The sequence below is a fragment of the Ictidomys tridecemlineatus genome, chromosome 2 (genome assembly GCF_052094955.1).
Source record: "Ictidomys tridecemlineatus isolate mIctTri1 chromosome 2, mIctTri1.hap1, whole genome shotgun sequence".
NCBI lineage: Eukaryota > Metazoa > Chordata > Mammalia > Rodentia > Sciuridae > Ictidomys > Ictidomys tridecemlineatus.
In genome coordinates, this window is record NC_135478.1 from 72,272,932 (window position 1) to 72,296,918 (window position 23,987).

General features: G+C 40.8%; 2 protein-coding genes across 3 annotated transcripts in view; one reads left to right on the top strand and one right to left on the bottom strand.

Annotated features, from left to right (window-relative positions):
• The window catches only part of Serpind1 (serpin family D member 1), an 11,731-nt gene extending 7,367 nt beyond the window's left edge, over positions 1–4,364 (bottom strand). Inside the window, exons 1-2 of the mRNA XM_005334486.5 lie at positions 4,254–4,364; positions 1–234 (exon numbers count right to left, since the gene is read on the bottom strand). The exon at positions 1–234 is cut by the window's left edge and continues 608 nt beyond it. Of these exons, the coding sequence (XP_005334543.1) occupies positions 1–218 (218 nt within the window). The 5' untranslated portion in view covers positions 219–234; positions 4,254–4,364. The remainder of the gene's footprint in view (positions 235–4,253) is intronic.
• The window catches only part of Pi4ka (phosphatidylinositol 4-kinase alpha), a 136,306-nt gene that overhangs the window by 73,746 nt on the left and 38,573 nt on the right, over positions 1–23,987 (top strand). For both annotated transcript variants that reach the window (XM_078038827.1, XM_005334488.5), the window contains exons 20-28: positions 9,662–9,770; positions 10,236–10,372; positions 10,521–10,654; positions 12,862–12,944; positions 17,909–17,979; positions 18,059–18,183; positions 19,670–19,751; positions 20,074–20,157; positions 21,563–21,652. In XM_078038827.1, the coding sequence (XP_077894953.1) occupies positions 9,662–9,770; positions 10,236–10,372; positions 10,521–10,654; positions 12,862–12,944; positions 17,909–17,979; positions 18,059–18,183; positions 19,670–19,751; positions 20,074–20,157; positions 21,563–21,652 (915 nt within the window). The remainder of the gene's footprint in view (positions 1–9,661; positions 9,771–10,235; positions 10,373–10,520; positions 10,655–12,861; positions 12,945–17,908; positions 17,980–18,058; positions 18,184–19,669; positions 19,752–20,073; positions 20,158–21,562; positions 21,653–23,987) is intronic.

Sequence of the window (23,987 nt, forward strand, 5' to 3'; positions counted from 1 at the left end):
TCATCTTCACCAAATAATTTCTCCAGGTCCAGATAATCGTCATCTTCCTCCCCCTCTGGAATCCAGTCATTGGTGACCGTGTTTTCTTTGTGAAAGTCAGCAGGCAAAAGGGGCATGCTCAGGTTTTTATTATTAAGCTGATCTGTGAAGTCTTTGCTTCCACCACACACAGATGTTATGATGAGGAAAATGAAAAGAGGGTGGAAGGGATGTTTCATTTTGGCAGAGCTAAAGCTGTGAGGGAAAACAAGGTGACATGTTGAAAAGTGGCCTGGCTGGCCCACATCCTATTGCAGTTCAAATAGTGGATTACCTGCAGCTTTGGCCCAGGAGAGGCTCTCCCTTAAAAGCACGAGTTCTAGGGCTGGGATTATGGCTCAGTGGTAGAGCACTTGCATAGCACATGAGAGGCCCTGGGTTTGACCCTCAGCACCACGTATGAATAAATAAAGGTATTTTGTCTAACTACAACCAAAAAATAAATAAATTTTTTTTTTTTTTTTTTTTTTTAAAGCACGAGTTCTGGGGCTGGGGATGTGGTTCAAGCGGTAGCGCGCTCGCCTGGCATGCTTGCGGCCCGGGTTCGATCCTCAGCACCACATACAAACAAAGATGTGGTGTCCGCCGATAACTAAAAAATAAATATTAAAATTCTCTCTCTCTCTCTCTCTCCCTATCCCTTTCTCACTCTCTATTTAAAAAAAAAAAAAAAGCACGAGTTCTTAAGCTGTTGAGGATTCTGAACTTTAACAGAATCTGATGAAAATAAACATACACCTAACATTTTATGTGCTTTATAAATCTTCCATGAGATTCATGCCCCTGGGTGAAAATCCCTTCTCTAAAGGTTTGCAAAACTAACATTCTAGAATCCTGGGGTTCAGAAGAGCCAGGAAGAAGTTTCTTTTTCATTCATTCATCAAACATTGTCTTCTGTCTCCAAAAAGCATATTAGGTAATAGAGGCATGAAGGTCTTCCCTACTAAGAGCCTCATGAGCCAGACTCATGGGATAGATGTGTAGTGATTTGAGCATTCTTAATATTCAAAGCAAAGCATGTGAGGGCAGGTAAAGGAATGTGGCTATACTTCATATAGTAGTACTAGGGGTGCCCAGACAGAGAATTGGGGAGAAGCTTCATTAAAAGGTGAGACTTGAGTGGGCCCCTGGAAAAGAGGGGAATTTCTAGCAGAGGGATTCAGTCTGTGCAACCCAAATACTCCACCTTGGGATAGTGCTGTTATGGGAAAATGTGTTGGGCCAGGCTTTCTGAACACTTCTAATGATATTTGAAATTTGTGCAGTCATTTGGGGTTAATTTTTATAAGATCTGGAACTTGTCTGTAATGCCAGGACTCCCTCAGGGCCTAGTAAGAATGTGGTTGGTGGCCTGGCAGCCCCAGAAACTATTAATTAAGGTCATGTAACCTGCTACAAGTATATTTTGCTATCAGGAAAAGCTAAATATTTTCTACTGCTTGTAATCTCAGCAGACAAAGTCTATGTGAGGGCAATGTAGGACATCCCTAAAGGCCTAAGGGATATTCCCTTTATTTTGTTTAAGTATACAAGGTAAGTGTTTAACATATATCTGTGGTTAGCTTATCTTTATCTGTTCATCCCCTTCCTTATTCCAAGGTCTTAGCTTGTGAAATTTATTTTGGCTCCCAAGTGGCTTTGTCTTGCTCTTTCTTACTTCCCAGATATTAACTGTATACTGGGTAGATGATGAGCAATTATTTGATGCTTCCTTGTTTCACCACATAGTGGCCATAGTATTTATAATGCTGATCTAGGCAGGTTGTACATAATCCCAATCTATTCTCTCCAGAAAGAATAATTATGTTTTTTTTTTTAAGAGAGAGTGAGAGAGAATTTTTAATATTTATTTTTTAGTTCTCGGCGGACACAACATCTTTGTTGGTATGTGGTGCTGAGGATAGAACCCGGGTTGCACGCATGCCAGGCGAGCGTGCTACCGCTTGAGCCACATCCCCAGCCCAAATAATTGTGTTTTGTTAAGTTTGTTTAGTGCCTGTTCCTATTTCCTGTTAGAATATCTACTGCCAATCTAAGCCATATAAGAGTTACTGTCTCCTGTTAAATATCTGAACTTGTTAGGCCTGAGATTGTTAGGGGCTAACTGTTCAGAAACCCTATTTGAATGCTCACAGTTTTGTTGATATTGATAATGGCAAGGACAAATGATGGAGCCATGTTGGATGCCAGGCGCATATAAGGTATTTTGTATAACTTAAGTGCACCCTTCCATTTTATATATATTGAGCCTTTTTTTGCTGTTGCTAATAAAGGCAGTGATTTGGGCTGGGGGTAGAGTCCTTGCCTAGCATGCTTAAGTCCAGGTTTGATCCCCAGCACTGCAATGAATCAATGAATGGCTAAATTGGAACCAAGTTGGCTGAGCCCCCTACCCAGACATGTCAAGTTCTCTGCTGCCTTGTTTGCCCTGAAATGCCAGGACACTCCCAAATTGGCTGGGGAATAGTTTCTACCAGTGCTCCAACTTTGGTCCTCTCCCTGCCGTACTGTTTAAAATAAATAAATAGTTAACTCCAGTATTGTTTTAATAATAACTGAGAGACTTTGGGGTTGCACATTTTGGAGAGGAAAGTCACATAGTTTCTAAATTTGAAAATGTCTTTCCTCTTAGTACCTTGCTAAGGCTACAGGGGCCTCATATTGTCTGCATGGATGAAGCAATTTCTAGAAAGGATTTTTAATGTGTGTTACTGAAAATAGAATGGGGCTCAGTTTGCAAATAGAATCAGACATGTGTATTAATGGCAATAAACTTTATAAAGTTAGAGGAAAAGAAAATGGGTAACTTTAGTGGAAGTCTCCTCACTTGACTGCACTTATAAAGTGTTCTTTTCAGGTAAAAAATTAAGGTTAAAGAAAAAACAGAAAACAACTTGTATTAATAAGGGTTCTGGAAAATGAATCTGAGGCCAGACAGGGAGGCAGACTGAAGACATTCATGTTCTATTTTTCTTTTTCTGTTTTAAATTTATTATACTGGAATTGAACCCAGGGTACATTTATGTTTTTATCCTGATATTCAGAGTATATATTTGGATGCCTCTTATACCCTGTTCCTACATTATATGATTAAAAACCAAAAATAGTTTTCATTTTCCCTGAGAAAGGGGAAGATATCTCTGATATTTTTTATGGGTTAAAAATTTAAGGATCTAAAAATTAAACCTTCCTACCATTTCATTATTTAGTATAATAAAACTATATAAGAAATTTTTAAAAATTATTATTAGGTTATGTTTAAGTCCAGATTACTATCTTTGAAGAGAAGCAATATTTTTTTAAACAATTTTTAGTTGTAGATGGACCCAATACCTTTATTTTCATTATTTTTATGTGGTGCTTAGGATTGAACCCAGTGCCTCACACGTGCTAGGCAAGCACTCTACCACTGAGCTACTACCCCCAGCCCAAGAAGCAATATTTTTTTAAGATAAATTTTAAGGTATTTATTTTTCTGAGAAATTAATATGGAACTTTCTCATTAGTTACATCCATCAGAGCAGAACACCTGAAAATTGTTGATCCTCTCAACTTGGCTTTCCGTGCAGCTCATTATCTTCAGGTTCAAACAGAGCAAGTGGAATGGGAGAGAAATAGCTGCCTGTAGCATGGAAAATTTTATTTTGAAATAACTTCAAACCACTGAAAAGGTGTAAAAATAAAGTAGCAGAGCATTTCCTATATCCCCTTTTTTCAGATTGACCAGATTTTTACATTTTGGGACATTTGCTTTATACTCTATCTCCATGTTTATGTGTATGTACATATGTATATATACACACACACACATACAGACACACATGTGCACATTGTTTTATTTTTTGAACCATTTAAGATTAGGTCTCTTCTATCATGTCCCTTTAACCTTTAATACTAGTATTTTAAGGGGAAATGTGTAAGACAAGGATATTCTCATACGAAAACATAGGATAGTTATCCAATTTGAATAATTTAACATAGATATAATACTTTTATTTCTTCCATAGTTCCTATTCCAATTTTGTCAATTGTCCCAGTATTGACAAATAGGATTAATTATATAATGGACAGATTAAATTTTTAAATACTTTCCCACTTCTTAGTGTGGAAAGCTTCTGCATTTGTGCATTGATAAAGAAAGGAATGAATTGCTCATCTCTAAACACCAAAGATTAGAATTTACAATCAAAAGAAATATTAGAAACCGAACTTACCTCTGTCCTTCTGAGAAGCGGCTCTACAGAGATGAAATCAGCCAGGGTCACCAGTGGAGTTTCAATGTGAACTTTGGTGCTGGGTTGTTTTTGCATATTTTCCAAAGTAAATATGTCCCAATTCAAACACACTCAACTAGCTTTGTCAGCACAAACCTCCTAGCTGTGTCTTTGATCACTGCTTAGTGACTGGCAACTCCTAGGCTCCAGTTTGTCACTGAGGTTTTGAATGTGACTGTCATTGTCACATACAGCCTTGTTGCAGGAGCAGCCTTCACTGAAGCTAGCACATGATCTAAGGCACTCTTCAGACTTCTGGAGGCTAGGCTGCACTTCTAGAGTAGCTATAATACTCCCCCCAAAATAGAAGTCACATGTGTGCCCTCCTATTGTGTCTTCCCCTTCTGAGATGATCATCTTCTTATCTAGCCCTTACCACCAAGGCAGATTTGGCTAGTTTGGCTATGAGGTGGGTGTCCTTATCCTTCTGTGTTTTTAATTTTATGATCTAAAAATTTATCAGAATATTCTGTATTATCTGGGAAACCAGCTTATCATAAAGCATTGCTTCCTGATTTGGGTACTTGTGAGTGTATTTGGGTAATCAACTAGACTGATTCTCAGGCAAAAGAATGTACAGGTATTTGAGGGGCTGTGGGTGTGTCTCTGTCACTGCTTAAGAGATGCTAAAATATAAGGGCCATTGTGTTCAGGATATGGAAAGTGTGGTTGAGTTTGGGTCTAGTGTAGCATTCTAACTTTAGCCAAATCTGTACCCCAGAGCCTTTATCTGCCCTACTCAGTCGAAAGCTCCAGCATGGACACCATTGTGCTGCTCTGAGAGGCCCTTCCATGTGTCCAGACTCCTCCTGGGGCTCAGCCTCACAAACTCTTGCTCCCTTTTCTTCTTACTTTCACACATGCTAAGCCTGGCCCCCAGCAGAACCTTGGCAGACACAGTTCTTTCTTCTTCGAGCATCTTGCCAGCAGAATGGCACATGGCTGCTCTTCTGCCACTCTTCACAAATGAGGGTGGTAATTATACCTAATATGGGAAGAGGTTATAAAAATTGACATAAATAATTTCAGGAGGGCTGGGGTTGTAGCTCAGTGGTAGAACACTTGCCTAGCATGTGTGAGGCACTGGGTTCCATTCTCAGCACCACATAAAAATAAATAAAATAAAGGGCCATCTACAATTTAAAAAAAAAATTTTTTTTAATGTGAGGAAGGGCTGGTGCTGGGGTTGTGGCTCAGTGGTAGAACACTTGCCTAGCATGTGTAAGGCCCTGGGTTCGATCCTCAGCACCACATAAGGATAAATAAATAAAGGTATTGTGTCCATCTACAACTAAAAAGTATTTAAAAAGAAAAAAAGAAGAATGTGAGGACAAGCAGAGGGGTGCCCAGCATACAGTAGAAGCTCAGTAAATGGTTGCCTTTTTCATTTCACAGAACCTGTATGTATTCACAGAAAAGGTTGGAGAGGTGACTTGGTTTTCACTTTGTGCTCTGTATACTTCTTTGCTGGAATTTCTATTCTATTAGTATGTATTACTTTTTTCGTTTTTCTGATGGTGCTGGAAATAAACTCATAGCCTTACTCATACAAGGCAAGTGCTTTACCACTGAGCCACACACAATATCCCTGCCTCTTTTATTTATTTTAGTTGTGGGGTGCTGGAGATTTAACCCAGGGGCAGTTTACCACCTTTTTTATATTTTATTTTGAGTCAGGGCTTCTCTAAGTTACTTAGACCCTCACAAAATTGCTGAGGCTAGCTTTGAATTTTCGATTCTCCTGTCTCAGCCTCCCAAGCCACTGGGATTACAGGCATGTGCCACCTTGCCCAGCTATTCTCTTTAAGTATTAATGAGTGATATTTCCTGCATATTTAGCTTTCTGGTCATGTAACCCACTTTTGAAAACACTGGATTTCAACCCTTCTTAACACCTTGACGTTTTTAAATCTGTTTCCCATTTAGAGGTAACAGATGTATGCGGTTTCAGCCTCTACTATAAAGTGGTACCATCTGTCACACATACTTCGTTGTTTTTGTCCTGCTTCAAGGTTTGCCTCATGGTCAGATATTTTTTCCAATTTCTTTTTTTTAACTGGGATTTGAGACAGTGGCCCTTAACCACTGACCTACATCCTCAGCCCTTCTCTTTTCTTTCTTTCTTTCTTTCTTTTTTTACATTTTGAGACAGTCTTACTAAGTTGTTGAGACTGGTATTAAACTTGTGATCCTCTTGCCTTAGCCTGCCAAGTTGGGATTACAGGTGTGCACCATTACACCTGACTTTTCCAACTTTTTTTTAATTTTTATTTTTTTAGTTGTAGATGGACACAATATCTTTATTTTTATTTATTTATTTTTATGTGGTGCTGAGGATCGAACCCAGAGCCTCATGCGTACAAGGCAAGCAAGCACTCTACCATTGAGCTATGATCCCAGCCCCTCCAATATTTTTTTTTTTAGTGGTTGATAGACCTTTATTTATTTATTTATTTATTTATTTATTTATTTGTATAACTTACACTCCTCCTTGGGCTGGGGTTGTGGCTCAGTGGTAGAGTGCTCACCTAGCACGTGTGAGGCCCTGGGTTTGATCCTCAGCACCACATATAAATAAATAAAATAAAAGTATTTTTTTGAAAAAACTTATACTCCTACTACCTCAGTCTCCTGAGTCACTGAGATTACTAAAGGCATGTTCCACCATGCCCAGTTCTAACTCCTTTCTGTCTCTTGAAGCACAGGAATACTTCTCTGCACAGGGTCCTAACCAGTAACAGCTACATCATGTCTTAATCTCTAGACATGTCAAAGCACTGCTAGAGCCTTTTCTGAAACTAGCTTAGTCTTTCCTTCCTGGGAACTAGAACAGTCTTAGCTGAGATGATAACTGAGGGGCCTGGAGGAGTCAGAGGACAGGGAGAACCCACAGGGCAAGCCTCTGTTCCCATTAGGAGTGAAGCATTCCGGAAGCGTAATCTTTTCTATTACCACCAAAGGCAAGTTCTCTTTATAAGACATTGGAAACTCTTAGTCACATAGACCTTGAAGTCCACTGTCTGAAAATCCCCTTGTGCCTCCACCATCTCTTAGGACCTCATCTTAGGTGGGCTTCTCACTGCAAAAACACTCACTTATTCTTGCAGTCACCCTTATTGGCCACTGGCTGAACTAGAAGTACCTTGTCAAAATGTCCTTTTGTGGCCAGTGTCCTGTGCAGCCCTGGGCTTCCTGTGATGACTCCTCCATTTTCTCTGTCCTCCCCAGCAGCCCCCCTCAATGTTCCCTAGTACCTTCCTAAAGTTCTCCCTGCACTGCCAGGTCTTTGCCAACTCTCCCCAAAGACACAGTACCCTGGTAGCTTTCAAGGAGAGGCCAGTCCTCCCACACAGGTTGCTAGAACCCTAGACAAAAACCTGTATACTCCCTGTGATTGTAAAAGGAATATATTTATGACAGAAGTCTACAAAATACAGGCAGTGTGGCTGGACATGGTGGCCCACACCTGTAATCCCAGCACTGAGGCACGTGGATTACAAGTTCAAGGCCTGTCTCAGCACCTTAATGAGACCTCAGAAACTTAGCAAGACCAGTTTCAAAATAAAAATCCTGGGGATAATACTTGGTGGTAAAGCACCCCTGAGTTCAATCCCTAGTACCTAGATAAATAATTAAATGGGGATGTAGCTCAGCCAGAGCATCCCTGTGTTCAAGCCTCAGTATCATACCAAAAGAAAAGAAAGAAAAAGGAACACAGATAATGTTAAAGGAAAATAGAAATTCTTGGTAACTCAGTCACCATCTGTATTAATATGTAGCTGGATTTCGCCCCTTTGTTCTATGCATATATATTTACATGTATGTTTATCAATTATATATTTTGCAACTTTTCATTTGACATTGTGTTTTCTACCTATGTCACCAAATGGATATTTAAAATACGGTTGTTTTGGAAGTATCAAGGATTGAACTCAGGGTTTGGACATCCTAGGCCAGTACTGTGCCTCTGAGTTACATCCAGACCTTTTATATTTCAGTTTGAGACAGAGTCTCCTAAATTTCCTAGACTGACATGGAACTTGTGATACTTTTACCTCAGCCTCATGATTAATTGGGATTATAAGCATGTGCCAATAGACCCAGTGAAAATGTGATTTTTTTTTTTAATTATGCTTGGAGTATCAAACCCAAGGCCTCACACATGCCCAGTAAGCACTCTACTACTGAGTCATATCCCTCGCCTGAAAATATAATTCTAAATATTCTGTTACTTATTTCAAGTACACATTAATGTTTTTATATTTATTATGCTGTTTTTTTAAATTTTTTTAGTTGTAGTTGGTATAATATCTTTATTTATTTTTATGTGGTGCTGAGGATTGAACCCAGTACCTCATACATGCAAGGCAAGTGCTCTACCACTGAGCTACAGTCCCAGCCTATTAAGCTGTTATAACATTGCAACATTTTTGTGCCTATATCAGGTTGTTGTTTTGATAACTTCATAGAGATGGTATTATATAGGTGAAATGTGTTTGGAGATATTTAAAATTTGATGCATATTACCAAATACTTTCCAGAGAGTGTGCCACTTTATAGTTTTACCAGCTGTGTGTAAATAAGTCCCAGTGATAGGTATCATCCATCATTTCTCTCTATTCTCTGTGTCCCTGGCCCAGACTTGACACTTGTTTGGGTAGCAAAACGTCCCTCAAAGCAGATTGATCATCATTATATAATATAATGAGATATCAGTGTCCTCTGGGGGTTCTGTGAAGACTGATCTGTTCAACTGAGCATTTTACATAAATTTAACCTTTTTATGTGACTGATGAGGCGCTCCGTGCCTCACATCAGGTAAGATGCTATCTCAAATAAGGATGCAGGGAATTTACTTCCTTATAAGTGCACCAGAGCAACTTTACTTTTACCTGTTTTATATATTAGAATTCTGCCCAAGATTACTGTTTGAAAAGTTGTGCTTTTCAAAGCTACTTGTGTTCTACCCACAAAATTCTTGCAGTTTCTCTACCACTCTTGAGACCCTTGACCACTTTTCTAGGAACTGTGCCCCACTATGATAGTTTACCTGTGTGCCTCCCAGACATATCCCCTGTGAATACAGAAATGGGGCTTTTGCCTGCCATGCCAAGTGCCTGCTGCACATTAGGTACTCAATAAACAAGTGAATGAATGAATGAACTACTGATTGATAAAATTATTGAGAAGCAGCATCAGCCACTGATTAGTGTGCCTTTTCTTACCCAGTCTGACTAGCTGAGTCTCAAAAATGCTGTTGGAGAATAAATCTATGCTTGATTTTATACTTGCATGTGTTAGGGTATTATAAGCAAATAAACTTTCTCCTTCTCTTCTTGGCATATCAGCTTACCCGACGATTGCCACCCATCAAGGAAGCCAAACCTCGGTTACAGAAGCTTTTCCGGGACTTCTGGCTCTACTCTGTACTGATGGGATTTGCTGTGGAGGGATCAGGTAGGGGGTGATCTCTCTCTCCCAGGGAAGACAGATTATGGAGTAGAAAAAATCATGAGGTCAGGCTCAACCTAATTATTAATGTGAGCATGTTCAAAATAAGTTCAAATGCAGCTATTTCTTCCTACAAGTATTTGTAAACATTATACTTCTCAGATGGAGTTTAGAGTACTTGAGAATGCCACATACCTTAGGGAAAATCTTCCCAAGTTACATAGCGGCCTAATTTTGGCATTAATTACCTCAAAGGGTCCAGGATTCTAGAAATTGTCTGAGTCAGTACCACTATAGTGCTTCTTGACCCAAGAACTTTCCTTTCTTCTTTCCTTCCTTCCTTCCTTCCTTCCTTCTGTCCTTCTGGTACAGAGGATCAAATTCAAGGCTCCTCGCCCCAGGCTAGTTAAGTGCTATAACCCCCATCTACATCCCCAGTCCTACATCTCACTTGTATTCACTTTCTCACAGGACTCTGGCCAGAAGAGTGGTATGAGGGGGTCTGTGAAATAGCCACCAAGTCACCACTGCTCACCTTTCCCAGCAAAGAGCCTCTGCGGTCAGTCCTCCAGTACAACTCAGCCATGAAAAATGACACGGTCACCCCAGTAAGGATTCTCCCTCATTTTTGCTAAAACCTCTGGAACAATTAGGGCACATCCTTTCAAAGTTCTTATGAACACGTTGCCGGCCACTAGGGTCTCTTTCTCCTGGGGAGATATGCTTGTGAGTCTGTGAGAGTTTCTTTCCCTCCAGGCTGAACTAAATGAACTCAGAAGCACCATCATCAATCTGTTGGACCCTCCTCCTGAAGTTTCTGCTCTCATCAACAAGCTGGACTTTGCCATGTCTACCTATCTCTTGTCTGTGTACCGGCTGGAATACATGAGGTACACAGGTCTTCACTTCTACACATCCACATTTGAATGAATTTTTTAATTTTGACCTTCTAGACACAGAACTTTTTTCAGCTCCTCCCAAGACATGCAAGCTTTCTAAACACAACCATCTGCTTTTCTCATGTGCCCCTCTTCATGAACACCAAAATACCATATGTTTAGAGACATCTCAGTATTTAAATTCCATTTTTATCCCCTCTCCCATAGGAATTAGGCTGCTGAGCAGTCCTAATGCTGCGAACTCAATCCTTTGATGTTGGGGGCCCCTCTGAGGAGCCAGTCCTCACTAACCTGGTTTCCAGGAACATGGCTAAGTACAAATAGCAATGTGAATTAGGAGTGGTCCAGTTCCAAAATAGTCCTACAGGTGGCCTGACCCTTAGTGTGTAGCCATAGCAGTCCTAACCACTATAATGACTGCTGTGATCTGATGGAGTGTTTTTGTTTTACCAGGTTCTATACTAAGTTACATGTATTGGCACACTCTCCAGAAAGCCTGTGAGGTTGGCAATATGTTATACCCATTTTGTAAATGAGGAAAATGAGACAGTAAGAAGTTAAGTAATCTCTAATGTAGATTGAAAATCCACTGAGCCGCATCCTCAGCCCTCTAAATGGTCTTTTAAGCACTGTGCCCTGCTACCTCTTGTCAGTGAATGTCAGAAGAAGCAGCCAAAAAATAACTGGAGTAAAAAAAAAAAACTGATCTCACCACCGTTCCCACTAGCATGTTATATAGCTCCTTCTAGTTCTTTTTCCAAATAATACATTTTCAAAAGTCAAAACAAAGGAAGCCAACCAAAACAGTGAAAGTATGGTTTCAGTGCTAGTATGCATGATTAGAAGAGATGTGTTAAGACTCCTTCAGCCTTCTGTGTTGGAAGGCAAGACTATCTCCCACCCTCCACAAGTGTGTCCCTAAAGTGTTCAGGATCCTGGGCTACCTGCAGGTCCCTAGGAGTCCTATGATAGTATGGAGAAACAACCCAAAACCTTTTTTTCAAGAATTTGCCTTAGATTCCCAGCCACTGGTTACTGGGAAAAATTTTTAAATCACAAAAGAGACAATGTGAGAAGTCAAGTTAAAGCCATGTGTGTGTGAGCAACTGAGAATGCACGCACTTAAAGCCCCCTGGCCCGCCCTGAAGAAACTTATCTTTCGAAAGACTGATGGGGAGGCTGATGGTTGCACATCACAAACCCTACTAAGTGAATCCTCCAGAACTCTGAAAGGCTCATCAAAGCAGCCATGGTTCATGCTCACATACTTCTTTTATTTTTTTCCTTTTCCCCAAAGATTAAAGATATTTTTTACTGTAAATGTCAAAATGTGGGCCAGAGAGGTAGCTCAGTGGTAGAGTGCTTTATACCTAGCATGCTCAAGGTCCTGGGTTCAAACTCCAGCACTGCAAAATTAAAAGCAAAAACATCAGGGCCAGGATGTATTTCAGTGGCAAAATACTTGCCTAGCATGCACAAGATCCTAGTTTGATCCCCAGAACTGGAAGAAAATATATAAATAAAATTTCCACAGCACATGAAATTTAAAAAGGGGGTGTAACTCTTGGGAATAGTACAAAAGATGCAAAAAGTGAAGAAATACAGGTCTTACTTACCTAGCTCTGAGCCCCTCATTCCTGCTGTTAATTGTCCTATTTTTTCCATCTAGAAATTTTCTCACCATAGGCAAATGTGTATATCCTACACATGTACACACATAGACACACCTTCAGGAAACCTGTCAGAGAAATTGTGCTCTACCTATTTCCCCGTATCTTCCTTTTTTCACTTAATAGTATATCTTGGATCTTTTTTCCTGTAACAGCACATGACAACTGCCTCTTATCTTGGTGGCTATGTTATGTGACATTGAATGGGTAAACTTTGGCTTATCTGACTGGTATCCTATTTGATGGGCATTTAGACTGTTTCTGTTTGGGGTAATGCAATCAGCACTGTTGTTGAGAATCCTTGTGCACCTAATTCTTAAGATACGTAGCTAGTAATGGGGCTGCTGGGTTGAAAAATTTGAGAGCATTACATATCACCCTCCAGAAAATCCAAGTCATTGTTTGCCCCTATAAATGTTAGAGAGTTTCTGTTTCTCGCAGCCGTACCAGTCTGAGGAGTGTTAACATCTCTGATAGGGAGAGCCTAGATTTTTTTCAAAATTTATTTAAAGCTGTTCTCCTTGTTAGGGTGCTGCGTTCAACAGATCCTGATCGCTTCCAGGTAATGTTCTGCTACTTTGAGGATAAAGCTATTCAGAAAGACAAATCTGGTAAGCTTATTATTATGATACTCCCATGATGACTTGAACTTTAATAGGATAAAAGGGCTACTACTGCCTGTTTTCTGCCAACACAGAGGAAAATTTTATCAAGTTACAAACTACATTGGAAAGATCAGCATAGAGCATGTAACCTTAAAAAACATCTTTCCAGCTCTGCCACTGTTGCAAGGAGACCAAAAAACAGAAGGAGCCCACCATATATGTTCAAGTGTGCTCCAGCACCCAGATTTTTATCCTTAATATTATCTTCTGTATAAAGAACCAAGGCTCCTTGAACAGTCATCAGTGGACCTGGAGCATCTTACTGTTGCCAGAGAGCAGTCATACTTTTTAATTGTCAGGAGGAGGCTAAGAGGACCAAGGAACCAATTTAAAGGGACTCCTAATGGACAAATTATAATAATTCAAACATAAGTACAGTATTTTTTTTTTTGCTTAATTGAAACAAGTTTAGATTATGAAAGGTATGAGTTCAACGTACAAGAATGCGTAATTACAAAAGAAGGGTGAATACACTGGGAGATATATTTTTTTTATATATATATAATTGTTATGCTATTTTTTTAGAGAATAATAAAGATGGGGAAAGACTGTACAAGTTCAGTAAAGATGTAATATTTCCCTCATCTTTTCTTTTTTTTTTTTTTTTTTTTGGTACTTGGGATTAAATGCGTGAGCACTTTACCCCTGAGCTGCATCCCCAGCTCTTTTTATTTTTTGAGACATGAATCTTACTAAGACTGGACTCAAACTTACTATCCTCCTGCCTCAGCCTTCTGAATTACTGGGATTACAGGCATGTAGATTCATGCCCAGCTTTCCAAATTATTTTTTGTCTTTTTTTTTTTTTGTGTGTGTGTGTGTGTGTGTGTGTGGTGCTGGGGAACCAGGGCCTTGTGCATGCAAGGCAAGCACTCTACCAATGGAGCTATATCTCCAGCCCCCAAATTCATTTTGATCTACACTTAGTTGATTCCTCAGATATGGAATCCACAGAAACAGGGCCAGTTATACATAATGCTTATTTCTTCCAGTAAGGCTTTGTGAGGTGGAAGCATGGAGTTGATTCTGCTTCTTTTCACATAAACAAGAAAGAAGAAACACCAGGAAAGAGCCTCACAGTCCAGGAAAAGGTTCAGCACCAGCAATAGGAAGACTACTTCATCCTGATCTCAAGAGAATAACTAGGTCAACAGAATGGACAGTAGATGATGAACAGAAAAATCTCACAGAATAGCCAGTCAAAGATGCTCTGTGAGTCAGGGCTCCAGAGAGAGTTGGCTGCAGATATAGCCATTGTCTTGAGGGTCTTCACATCTTCATATCCCTACTAATTAAGAAGAACCCCCATTTGGGGCAACCTTCAGGCCAGATAGGAAAACCATACTTGATAAGCTATGCCCAGGCCAGAGTCTGCATCATTTCTTGGAACATTTCAGTGTAAAAAATGTGTGAGCACTTTACCCCTGTTGCAAGGAGACCAAAAAACAGAAGGAGCCCACCATATATGTTTGAAAAAAGTCTGAAAAAAGCCTCATGATTCAACATGTCCTCAAACCCTGAGTGTACAGAAGGCCTCAGCTATTAAAAGTTCCAGCCAAGAGAACTGAACTCGTAGGAAGTCAGAAAAATAGTAAAGTCTATGAAAATATTAGTTACCAAAATCCCTAGTAAGGCAAACCCAACATAGAACTAGGAATAAAAAGAAGAGAGAAAACTGGAAGGGGGCACAAAGGAACTCTCTGGACCAATAGAAATATTCTATGTCTTGTTTGAGTTGCATAAATGTATACAGTGGTTTAAAATGTCATCAAATTGAGCACATAAGATCTATAAATTTATTATATGCCAGTTATACCTCCCATTTTAAAATTGTATTAAATAGAGTTTTGCAGAAGTTTATTTAAGATGGGAGGGGAAATAAAAGAAGAGACATTAAAATTGAGTCAGCAAAGAAAAAAGTTTGTATAGAATAAGCACTTTTTGACCAGTTTTAGTACAAGAGCACTGATGAGACTAATATAAAAGATGTTTTAAAACGTTAGGGTTCTTTCTGCTTCCTGGTGCCTAAGCTGAGCAGTTTTCCTGATCTTAAGAGAGTGACTAGGTAGACAGTGTACCACATGCTTCTGCCATCGAGTTTGGCCTTGTGCCATGACGTTTTTGGCCTTACCTCAGGCCCAAAGTGACATGATCAACCAACCATGGACTGAAATTTCTAAAACCAGGAGCCAAAATAAACATTCCTTCCTTTAAAATAAATAAATAAATACTTGGCAACTTTGCAAGGCCCTAAGCAATTTATTGAGACTCTGTCTCTAAAAAAAAGTTGGGAGAGGGGCTGGGGATGGATCTCAGTGGTAAAGCATCCCTGTATTCAATCCCTAGTACAAAAAAAATAATATAAAAATTTAAGAGATGCTAAAATATTAGACTTATGTTTTAAGTAAATATTTAGAATCATTTAAATAAATTTGGTAGAATACATAAATCTTGATTAATTGTGTGGCTAAATTTTTTGAGGGATATTGATTGATAAATTCATAAGATTAACAAACTTAATATTAATAAAATACAAGTAGTAGTAAGCAGTCCTTTCCATGCCAAAAGCCATTGGGACATTGGTGGATCCATCAATTTGTTCTTGCCAATGGAAAAATCATTCCCAGATACTTCTAGTACTATTTTTGTCCTCTTTTGGAAAATAAATGGTTGAATAAATGTTTTCAAAAATCACCCCAGGGTCATGTAAGACTTTCATGCATTGAGTCTTTTGCAGAGCACTTCACACTGCTACTCAGCAGAGTCAGGAAATCAGGTGTGTGAATTTGTTTTTGCAGCTGGGAGCCAGTAGAGTTAGCCAGGAAAGATGATGGAAGGATTCTAGAAGCTCCCTCTGCTGGCAGTAGAGGAAGGATTAGAGGTCTCAGGTGGAAAATGGAAGCAGGCAGTCTCTACCAAGGAAGCTTTTTCCAGGAGAGCCATAGAGCACAGGGTGGGCATGCTCAGAGGGTCTCACATACATGTCTCAGGAACACTTGGGCCTGGGACACCATCAGCCACTGGCTGATTCATTCCTCTCATTCATCTACCCAGTATCCATTTGTGTAGCAGCTATTTTGTTCTAAATTCTGTGTTAGACAGTTGGCTTATCTTGATTCTAGGAGAGGGAATAAGCAACCAAAAAATTGGAAGTGCCAACTCTTAAAAGACCTCAGAACCTGGCATATTTTGCCAGCCTCCTGGAGAATATTTACAGACAGAATCAGATCCCTTTCTGAAGCTGGATGTCTTGCTTGCCCTTCTCTCCAGGCTCCTTTCTTCTATTGCTATGTCATTCTGAGGAAATTAAATGACACTGAAAATGATTTGCTCTTCACAGATGCTCTCCATTTTTGCATTACACTGTTCCACATGATTTCCACATGAACCAAATTGATTGTTTTGGTTCTTAATAATTAGTTAAGCCAATAAGGGTGCAGCTGTTGAATTTACTCCCATCTTCCTTTTCTTTCCTAAGAGATAGAAAGGAATTGTCTTTGGAGATATGTATTATTCATGAATTTTCAGAACTAATCAGGAGAGAGGGTATTTGAAACATCTAGCTGCCCCCCTAAATGGGAGGGCTTCCACCTCTTTTCTGCAGGTATAAACCAAACCTCTGTGTACACAAGGCCAGGATTTTGCTTGCATACCTCCTGGATGCCTAGTTAATCAGTACACTAGTAATCTGGCGTTAACTGTAGGGGCAAGAAGGAGGGTGACTTTAAAGTAAAAGTCTTATTAATATTACCTCATGATTTTGATTGACATCTGATCACTACTAAAAAGTAGAAGAAATGAGGGAAAGGAAAATCCCCATGATATCCACAGTAATTACAGGCTGAATCCACTGAGGGATAGTAAAATTAGTGGGTAAATATTTAAAGAAAAATTAGGTACTTGCATAATTTCAAAGTATCCCCCAGATGTATACCAATTGCTGTGGTGATTTTATCTCTCATCCACAAATTTTCAGAAGGTGGCACTTAATTCCTCAATCCTAATATGAGTTTGGTGACTTTTTGGTGGTACAGATTGAGGACTGAACCCAGAAGCACTCTATACTGAGCCACATCCCCAGCCATTTTTACTTTTTTTTTAAGACAGGGTCTCACTAAATTGCTGATGCTGGCCTCAAACATATGATCCTCATAACTCAGCCTCCTGAGTTGCTGGGATTATAGGCATGTGCCACTATACCTGATCTCTGGTGGTGACTCTCTTCTAGAGTTTAGAAAGGGGAAAAAAAGAGTCAACCCAGACTAAGTGATTGAGGTTAACTTTAACAGTGATAAGAGATATGGATATATATGGATATAATGTGACAAGAACAACATATCACCTGTGTGGTATTATCCCCCAAATCCTAGTCTAATCTTGAGCAAGCATCAGACAACTAAATTGAGGGACCTTCTGCAAGATTACCTGTACCTTCAAAAGTGTCAAGACAGCAGATTGTGGAGGTGCATACCTGTAATCCCAGCGGCTCAGAAGGCTGGGGCAGGAGGATCCATAAGTTCAAAGCCAAGTGTCAAGTTATAAAGTTCAAGGACAGACTAAAGAATCAACACATTCTAAAAGAGACTAAGAGATATGATGAGCGTATACCACATGTTTCCAGGCTTGGATTCTGGAATAGAAAAGGGACAAATGGGAGAATTCAGAAAGTACAGATAAAGTCTAAAGTTTAGGTAGTAGCATTCTATCAGTGTCAGTCTCTTAGTTTTGACAAAGGCATCCTAATTACATAATACATGTTAATATCTGGGGAAGTTGGTGAACAATGAGTACATGGGAACTCTGCAATTATCTGAAGGTCTAAAATAATTTCAAACGAAAATGTTTGGAAATAGCCAGGATTGGTCCCTTTCTGTGGCTCCAGTTGATCCATGGAAACCTTCTCATTTCAGGGATGATGCAGTGTGTGATTGCTGTTGCAGACAAAGTGTTTGATGCCTTCTTGAACATGATGGCAGATAAAGTAAGTCTCAGCAAAGTGCAAGCATATGCCTGCTGGAAGCACACAGGTGTGCTATTGTACCTGTCTCTTTTGACTCTAGGCCAAGACAAAAGAAAATGAAGAGGAACTGGAGCGGCATGCTCAGTTTCTGCTGGTGAATTTCAACCACATTCACAAGAGGATAAGGAGGGTGGCTGACAAGTACCTGTCTGGTCTGGTGGATAAGTAAGTTCTATTTCCTAGTAATGCTTTGTGTATATGTGTGTAAATGTTTGAGATTTGAAATGCAGGGGAAAATCATCCTTACATTATCCATCCAGAAAACAGTGGCGCCAGAGGAAACTTCTCATAGGTGATGCAGATTTCACCAGAATGTCAGGGAGTTTGCTATGGCCTGAATTTAGTTTGGAAACCTCTGTTCATTCTGAACTATAGATGTTATTTACAGTTCCTCTCTTGCTAATCAAGTGCTCACATCCCTGTGTCTCTATATCCCACTCCCTCTACCATCTCCTATCCCAAGGTGGCTCAAGTAGAAGCAGTATCCTATGGGATTCTCAGAAACAAAAGTCCACACTGGCCCTTTCCTACTATTTGTGCCAAGAGCCAATACAGACCCTCTTGGGACACATCTGCATATAGACAAGTTGGGCTTGGTCAGTGTCTCTGAAGTTTGTAAGCAAGAGGCAGTACACCCACAGTGAGCCTGCCTACAGCTATGTCAAGGGGTTCTGGAGCCTTCCACAGATATGCCAAGTGCCTGCCTGGTCCAGGCAGCTATGCCATCTAAGGGTGGGTCAGGAGCTTCCAGAGGTCATGAGAGCAAGTCTAGCATACATGTGGCATGTCAGAACCAGGCCTCTTGAGCATTGAGCCATAAATGACTTATAGCAACCCAAAGGTACTCTTCTTCCAGCCCTAGGGCCACCAGAGCCCATGACTTATCACTTTCAGGAGTAAGCAGTAGCTTCTGTCTACTCCAGGTATCATTCAGAATCTTTGTGTTTTTTTTGTTTGTTTGTTTGTTTTGTGTGTGTGTGTGTGTGTGTGTGCCATGATGTAAGAAATATTGGGAATCCCTGGTTAAAAACTAGGAGAATTAGCCAGACATGATGGCATGAGCCTGTAATCCCAGTGACTCAGGAGGCTGAAATAGGAGGACTATAAGTTTAAAGCCAGTCTCAGCATCTTAGCAAAGCCCTAAGCAATTTAGTGGCACTCTGTCTCAAAAAATAAAAAAGGTCTGGTAAAACACCTCTAGGTTCAATCTCGAGTATCAAAAATTTTTAAGAAAGAGAGGGAGAGGGAAAGAAAGAAAGTGAAATGGGTGGAGGGAGGGGGGGAGGAAGAGTGAGAGGGAGATAGGAAGGGAGGGAGGGAATTGCTTTGGGGTAGAGGGGGTGTGGCCTCGCTAGGGTAACACCAATATGGTTGATCATTGTCAGGGTTGGAGCAGACCACCTAGGGAGTGTCTGACATTGAAGAATGGGACTGGAAAGCATATCTGACCAGGCTTTGCCTACCTTAATGTAGAGAACCTTCAGGAGCTAGTGCCCTGCCTCAGAGGTCTTCTGAGACCCCACCTCAGCAACCAGCAGAAAATGTAGCTTGTGCTGGTGCAGGGGAAAGTGACAGATGTGCCCCACTCCCAGACAGTGCAGACTCCTGGGAGGCTCAGTTCCTGGACCCTGAGAGTCTATTCTTGATACAGGTTTCCCCATTTGCTCTGGAGCGGGACCGTGCTAAAGACCATGCTGGACATCCTACAGACCCTCTCGCTGTCACTGAGTGCTGTGAGTGTCCCTGGATGACCCTAGTGACCTGGGGCTGGCTGACACTCCTACCATCTATTCTGTGTTGTGTCCTGCCCCTCCAATTTGATGTGCCTCAACCTATTTAATGCTTCAAGGGGCAAATTTACAGTGGCAGAAAGTGAGGATTGCCCACATCCCACTCTGTTGTTTCCAAGTAAACTGCAGCAAGTCTGAAAGCCCTTCATAGATTGGACATGTTGTGGGAAGGGGTGGCAAACATGCTGTTGCCCCAAGTCAGAAGCTTGGCAGTGGCAACCTAAAGGAAAGCAGATTCAAAAAGGGAATCTTGCTGTGCTTACAGGATATTCATAAGGACCAACCTTACTATGACATCCCTGACGCCCCCTATCGGATCACAGTTCCTGACACATATGAAGCCCGAGAGGTAGGTCTCACTTGCACTTCTTGGTGCAGTTTTCCACACTTGCTCAAGCCAGACCGTGTTAAAGACCATTCCAGACATCCTGCAGACCCTCTTGGTGTCATTGAGTGCTATGAGTGCCCACCAGTGACTCTAGTGAGCTGGGGCTGGCTGACATACATGCCATCTATCCTGTGTTATAGCATGCCCTGCTGTCATGTCTCAGCGTAATTTATGCTTTGAGTGGCAAATTTATGACAGTGGGAGGGGTCCTCCCTGCAATGAGGACTGCTTTCACAACCATCTCATTTATGCTTAACATACATTAGGTCCTCAAGTCCCCAGCAATTAAAGGCATGAGTAGTCCTGACCCCATCACATGGTGAAGACACTAAGCAATGCCGGGGTTCCGTTGCAGGGAAGGCAGGTGACTCACCTGAGCCTTATCTGTCTTACAGTCCTGCCATCCAGCCACCCTGACTCTCAGCTATGTTCCTGCTTTAAATGCCAAAGAGGTTTCCATCTACAGTTTACAGCCTTTCAAATTTGCATTGAGCAAATGTGATTTTTAGACCAGTTCACTTTTCTGAGGCATACTGCCTTTTTGTTGTTGTGATGGAATGACATAGCTTTGGCATTGTTATACAGTGGGCAAATAGGCAGGATTAATAGCTCCAAATGAGGAGGATGTACTAAGTGTCTCCTGTCCCTGACTCAGTCTAACTTGGATCCTCTACTGTGGCAGGACTGAAGCTCAGCTCAGCCCTGTGTTCCTCCAGTCCTAATTCAGGCCTCTTAGCCAGACCAGCTGTCAATGTAGAGTTTCTCTCATCGCATCCATGAGGATTTTTGCCACCTGGAGCCTGCCTTTCTCTTTAGTCACTGAGTCAGGACATGTTGCACAATTGCCCTGTGATGTGCAATTTGTATAGGTTCTGTCACACAGCCTTACAGAATAACAGACCATTCTGTGGAGAATTCCGTCCCCTGGAGTCTTGATGTTAGAACATGATCACTGCTAGGGCTACAGCCAAGAAGGATGCTTAAAGAACAAAAATTTATTTTCTCACAACTTTGAGGCTGGAAGTCTAAGATCAGGGTATTAGCAGCGGTGGTTTCTTCTGAGGCCTCTCTTCTCGGCATGTAGATGGCTGCCTTCTCACTTTGTTCTCTCACAGTCTTCCTTCGGTGGGCACATAACCCTGATGTTTCTGTGAGTCCAGATTTCCTCTTCTTATAAGGATACCAGCCATATTGGATTAGGGTGCACCCATATTGTCTTTTCTTTTAAAGTCCCAATCCAAAATACTGAGGCTTAAGACTTCAGCATGAGATTTTGAGGAAGGCACAATTCAACACATGACAGCCACTACAACAGCCCAGATAAGCTGATTTCAGGTTGTTGAAAATCAGTCTCACCCATTTCCAGAGCATCGTGAAGGACTTCGCTGCACGCTGTGGAATGATCCTTCAGGAAGCCATGAAGTGGGCACCGACAGTCACCAAGTCCCACCTACAGGTACTTTCTTGAAATCATCAGAAAGCAATCTCGAGGGCTGGGATTGTGACTCAATGGTAGAGCACTTGCCTGATATGTATGAGGCACTGGGTTCAATTCTCAGCACCAACTATAAGAAAATGAATAAAATAAAGGTCTATCAACAACTAAAAGAAAATATTTAAAAAAAAAAAAGCAATCTTGGGGCTGGGGTTGTAGCTCAGTAGTAGAGCGCTTCGCCTAGCATGTGCGAGGCCATGGGTTTGATCCTCAGCACCACATAACAATAAATAAAATAAAAATAAGGTATTGAGTCCAATTGCAACTAAAAATATATAAATATTTTTTTTAAAAAAAAAGCAATCTTGAAGCATAGTGCAGTATCACTTGCTTGTAATTCCAGCTATTCAAGAGGCTGAGGTGGGAGAATTGCAAGTTCTAGGCCAGCTTGGGCAATTTAGGGAGCCCTTGTCTCAAAATAAAATTTAAAAATGGGTGGTGTGGGGCTGGAGTTGTGGTACAGTGGTAGAGCACTTGCCTAGCCATCTGTGAGACACTGGGTCTGATTCTCAGCACCACATATAAATAAATAAAATAAAGGTCTATCATCAACTAATAAAAATATTTTTTTAAAAAAATGGGTGGTGGGGCTAGGGTTGTAGCTCAGTGGTAGAGCACTTGCCTAGTATGTTGAGGCACCATATATAAATAAATAAAAAGGTCCACTGACAACTAAAAAATTATTTTTTAAGCCAGGCATGGTGGCACTCGCCTGTAATCCCAGTGGCTTGGGAGGCTGAGACAGGAGGATCGCAAGTTCAAAGCCAGCCTCAGCAACAGTGAGGCACTAAGCAACTCAGCAAGACCCTGTCTTTAAATAAAATATAAAAATAGGACTGTGGATGTGGCTCAGTGGTCGAGTCCCCCCTGAGTTCTATCCCTGGTGTACCGCACACACACACACACACACACACAATTTTTTTAATGAATAGGGAAGTAGCTCAGAAGTAAAGTACTTTCCTAGCATGTATAAGGCCCTGGGTTCAGTTTCCAGTTCTATGTATTAAAAGATGAATGTCAATAAGCTCCTTTGAGCCATCCAAAGAGCTTTTATATACAGAGAACTCAAAATACAAATAGTACTAGTGTGAATAAACAGAGACCAAAAACATTAGTATAGAGATTGAAAATAGTAGACCCTCAGGGGCTGCTCTGTTAGGAGCATCTTTTGGGGTTGGCATGCCGGTCGGTGCAAGAGGAAGGCAGGTGGCCATCCGATGAGCATCCCTGACCACTCACATCAGGTATGGCAGGACTTCAGGCTCCTTACTAGATGCTTGGGGGCAATGTGATGGGTGGAGGAGGTTTCCAAGAGACAGCGTGTCTGAGAGCTGAGTGCATTGTGTGCATCTATGCAGAGCCTTAATGAAAGATGATGAGCAGAGGCAGACTGGGGGATATGTATCCCAGTAAAGTTCTTTTCTAGAAATAAAAAGAAAAAAAAAGCTCCAGTCTGCACGAAGGTACATATGAGTTTTTTCAACAAAAGCACTGGCTTGTCATTGTGAGTGAATGAGAGGTGAGCCATTTTTCTATCGATAGGCAGACCCAGAATAAAAATATCACAGTATATGAGAGGAAATAATTGCCATAAAAGGAGTTAAAGATTTAAAAAAAAAAAAGCCACTAAAAGAAATCTAGGTTAGCAAAAGGCAGGTGTGAAATTGACTTAAGTAGCATTTTTTCAGAGTGAAGGCAGTTAAAAAAATGCTTTGAGGCATGGAATCTAAGAAGGCAGTGCAGCTGGCTCCAGGAATCCTAGAGTCTATTTGGAAATCTTCTGGCAAGAACCAGTTCCTAAGGTTGTTGTTAAGTTCCTTCTTCCACAAAAAGGTGAGCAACAAGGATTGAGATATAAGAGGAGCAAGATCAGATGGACACATTTGGAACAAACACACAGGCTAAGCTGGACAATTCCAGGCCTGATAAGCTAAGCTAGCCTGCCATTTGATGCTTTGTAACTTCTGAATTTGCACACTAGAATTCTCCAGATAATCGTAGTTTCTCAAACTTACTGTTTGGGAAATGTCTGATTCCTTTATTTCATGTAGAAGAAACATCCTCAGCTCCAAAGAAATTGATTTTAAAAGGGGAGGAACCCTTTGATGCCTAAAAAGGTTTCGGTGGGCAAAAAGTCAATAGACCTTTTCATTTTCCCTTGCAGTTTCTCAGGCAGGCCTAGACTAATAAGGAAGTAGAAAATGACAAGTTTTGAAATGATATTTTTTACCAGACATCCCCCTGGCATCCTTCCTTTCACTTTTCTCCAGCAATCCACCCCAGCCTCATTACCTCT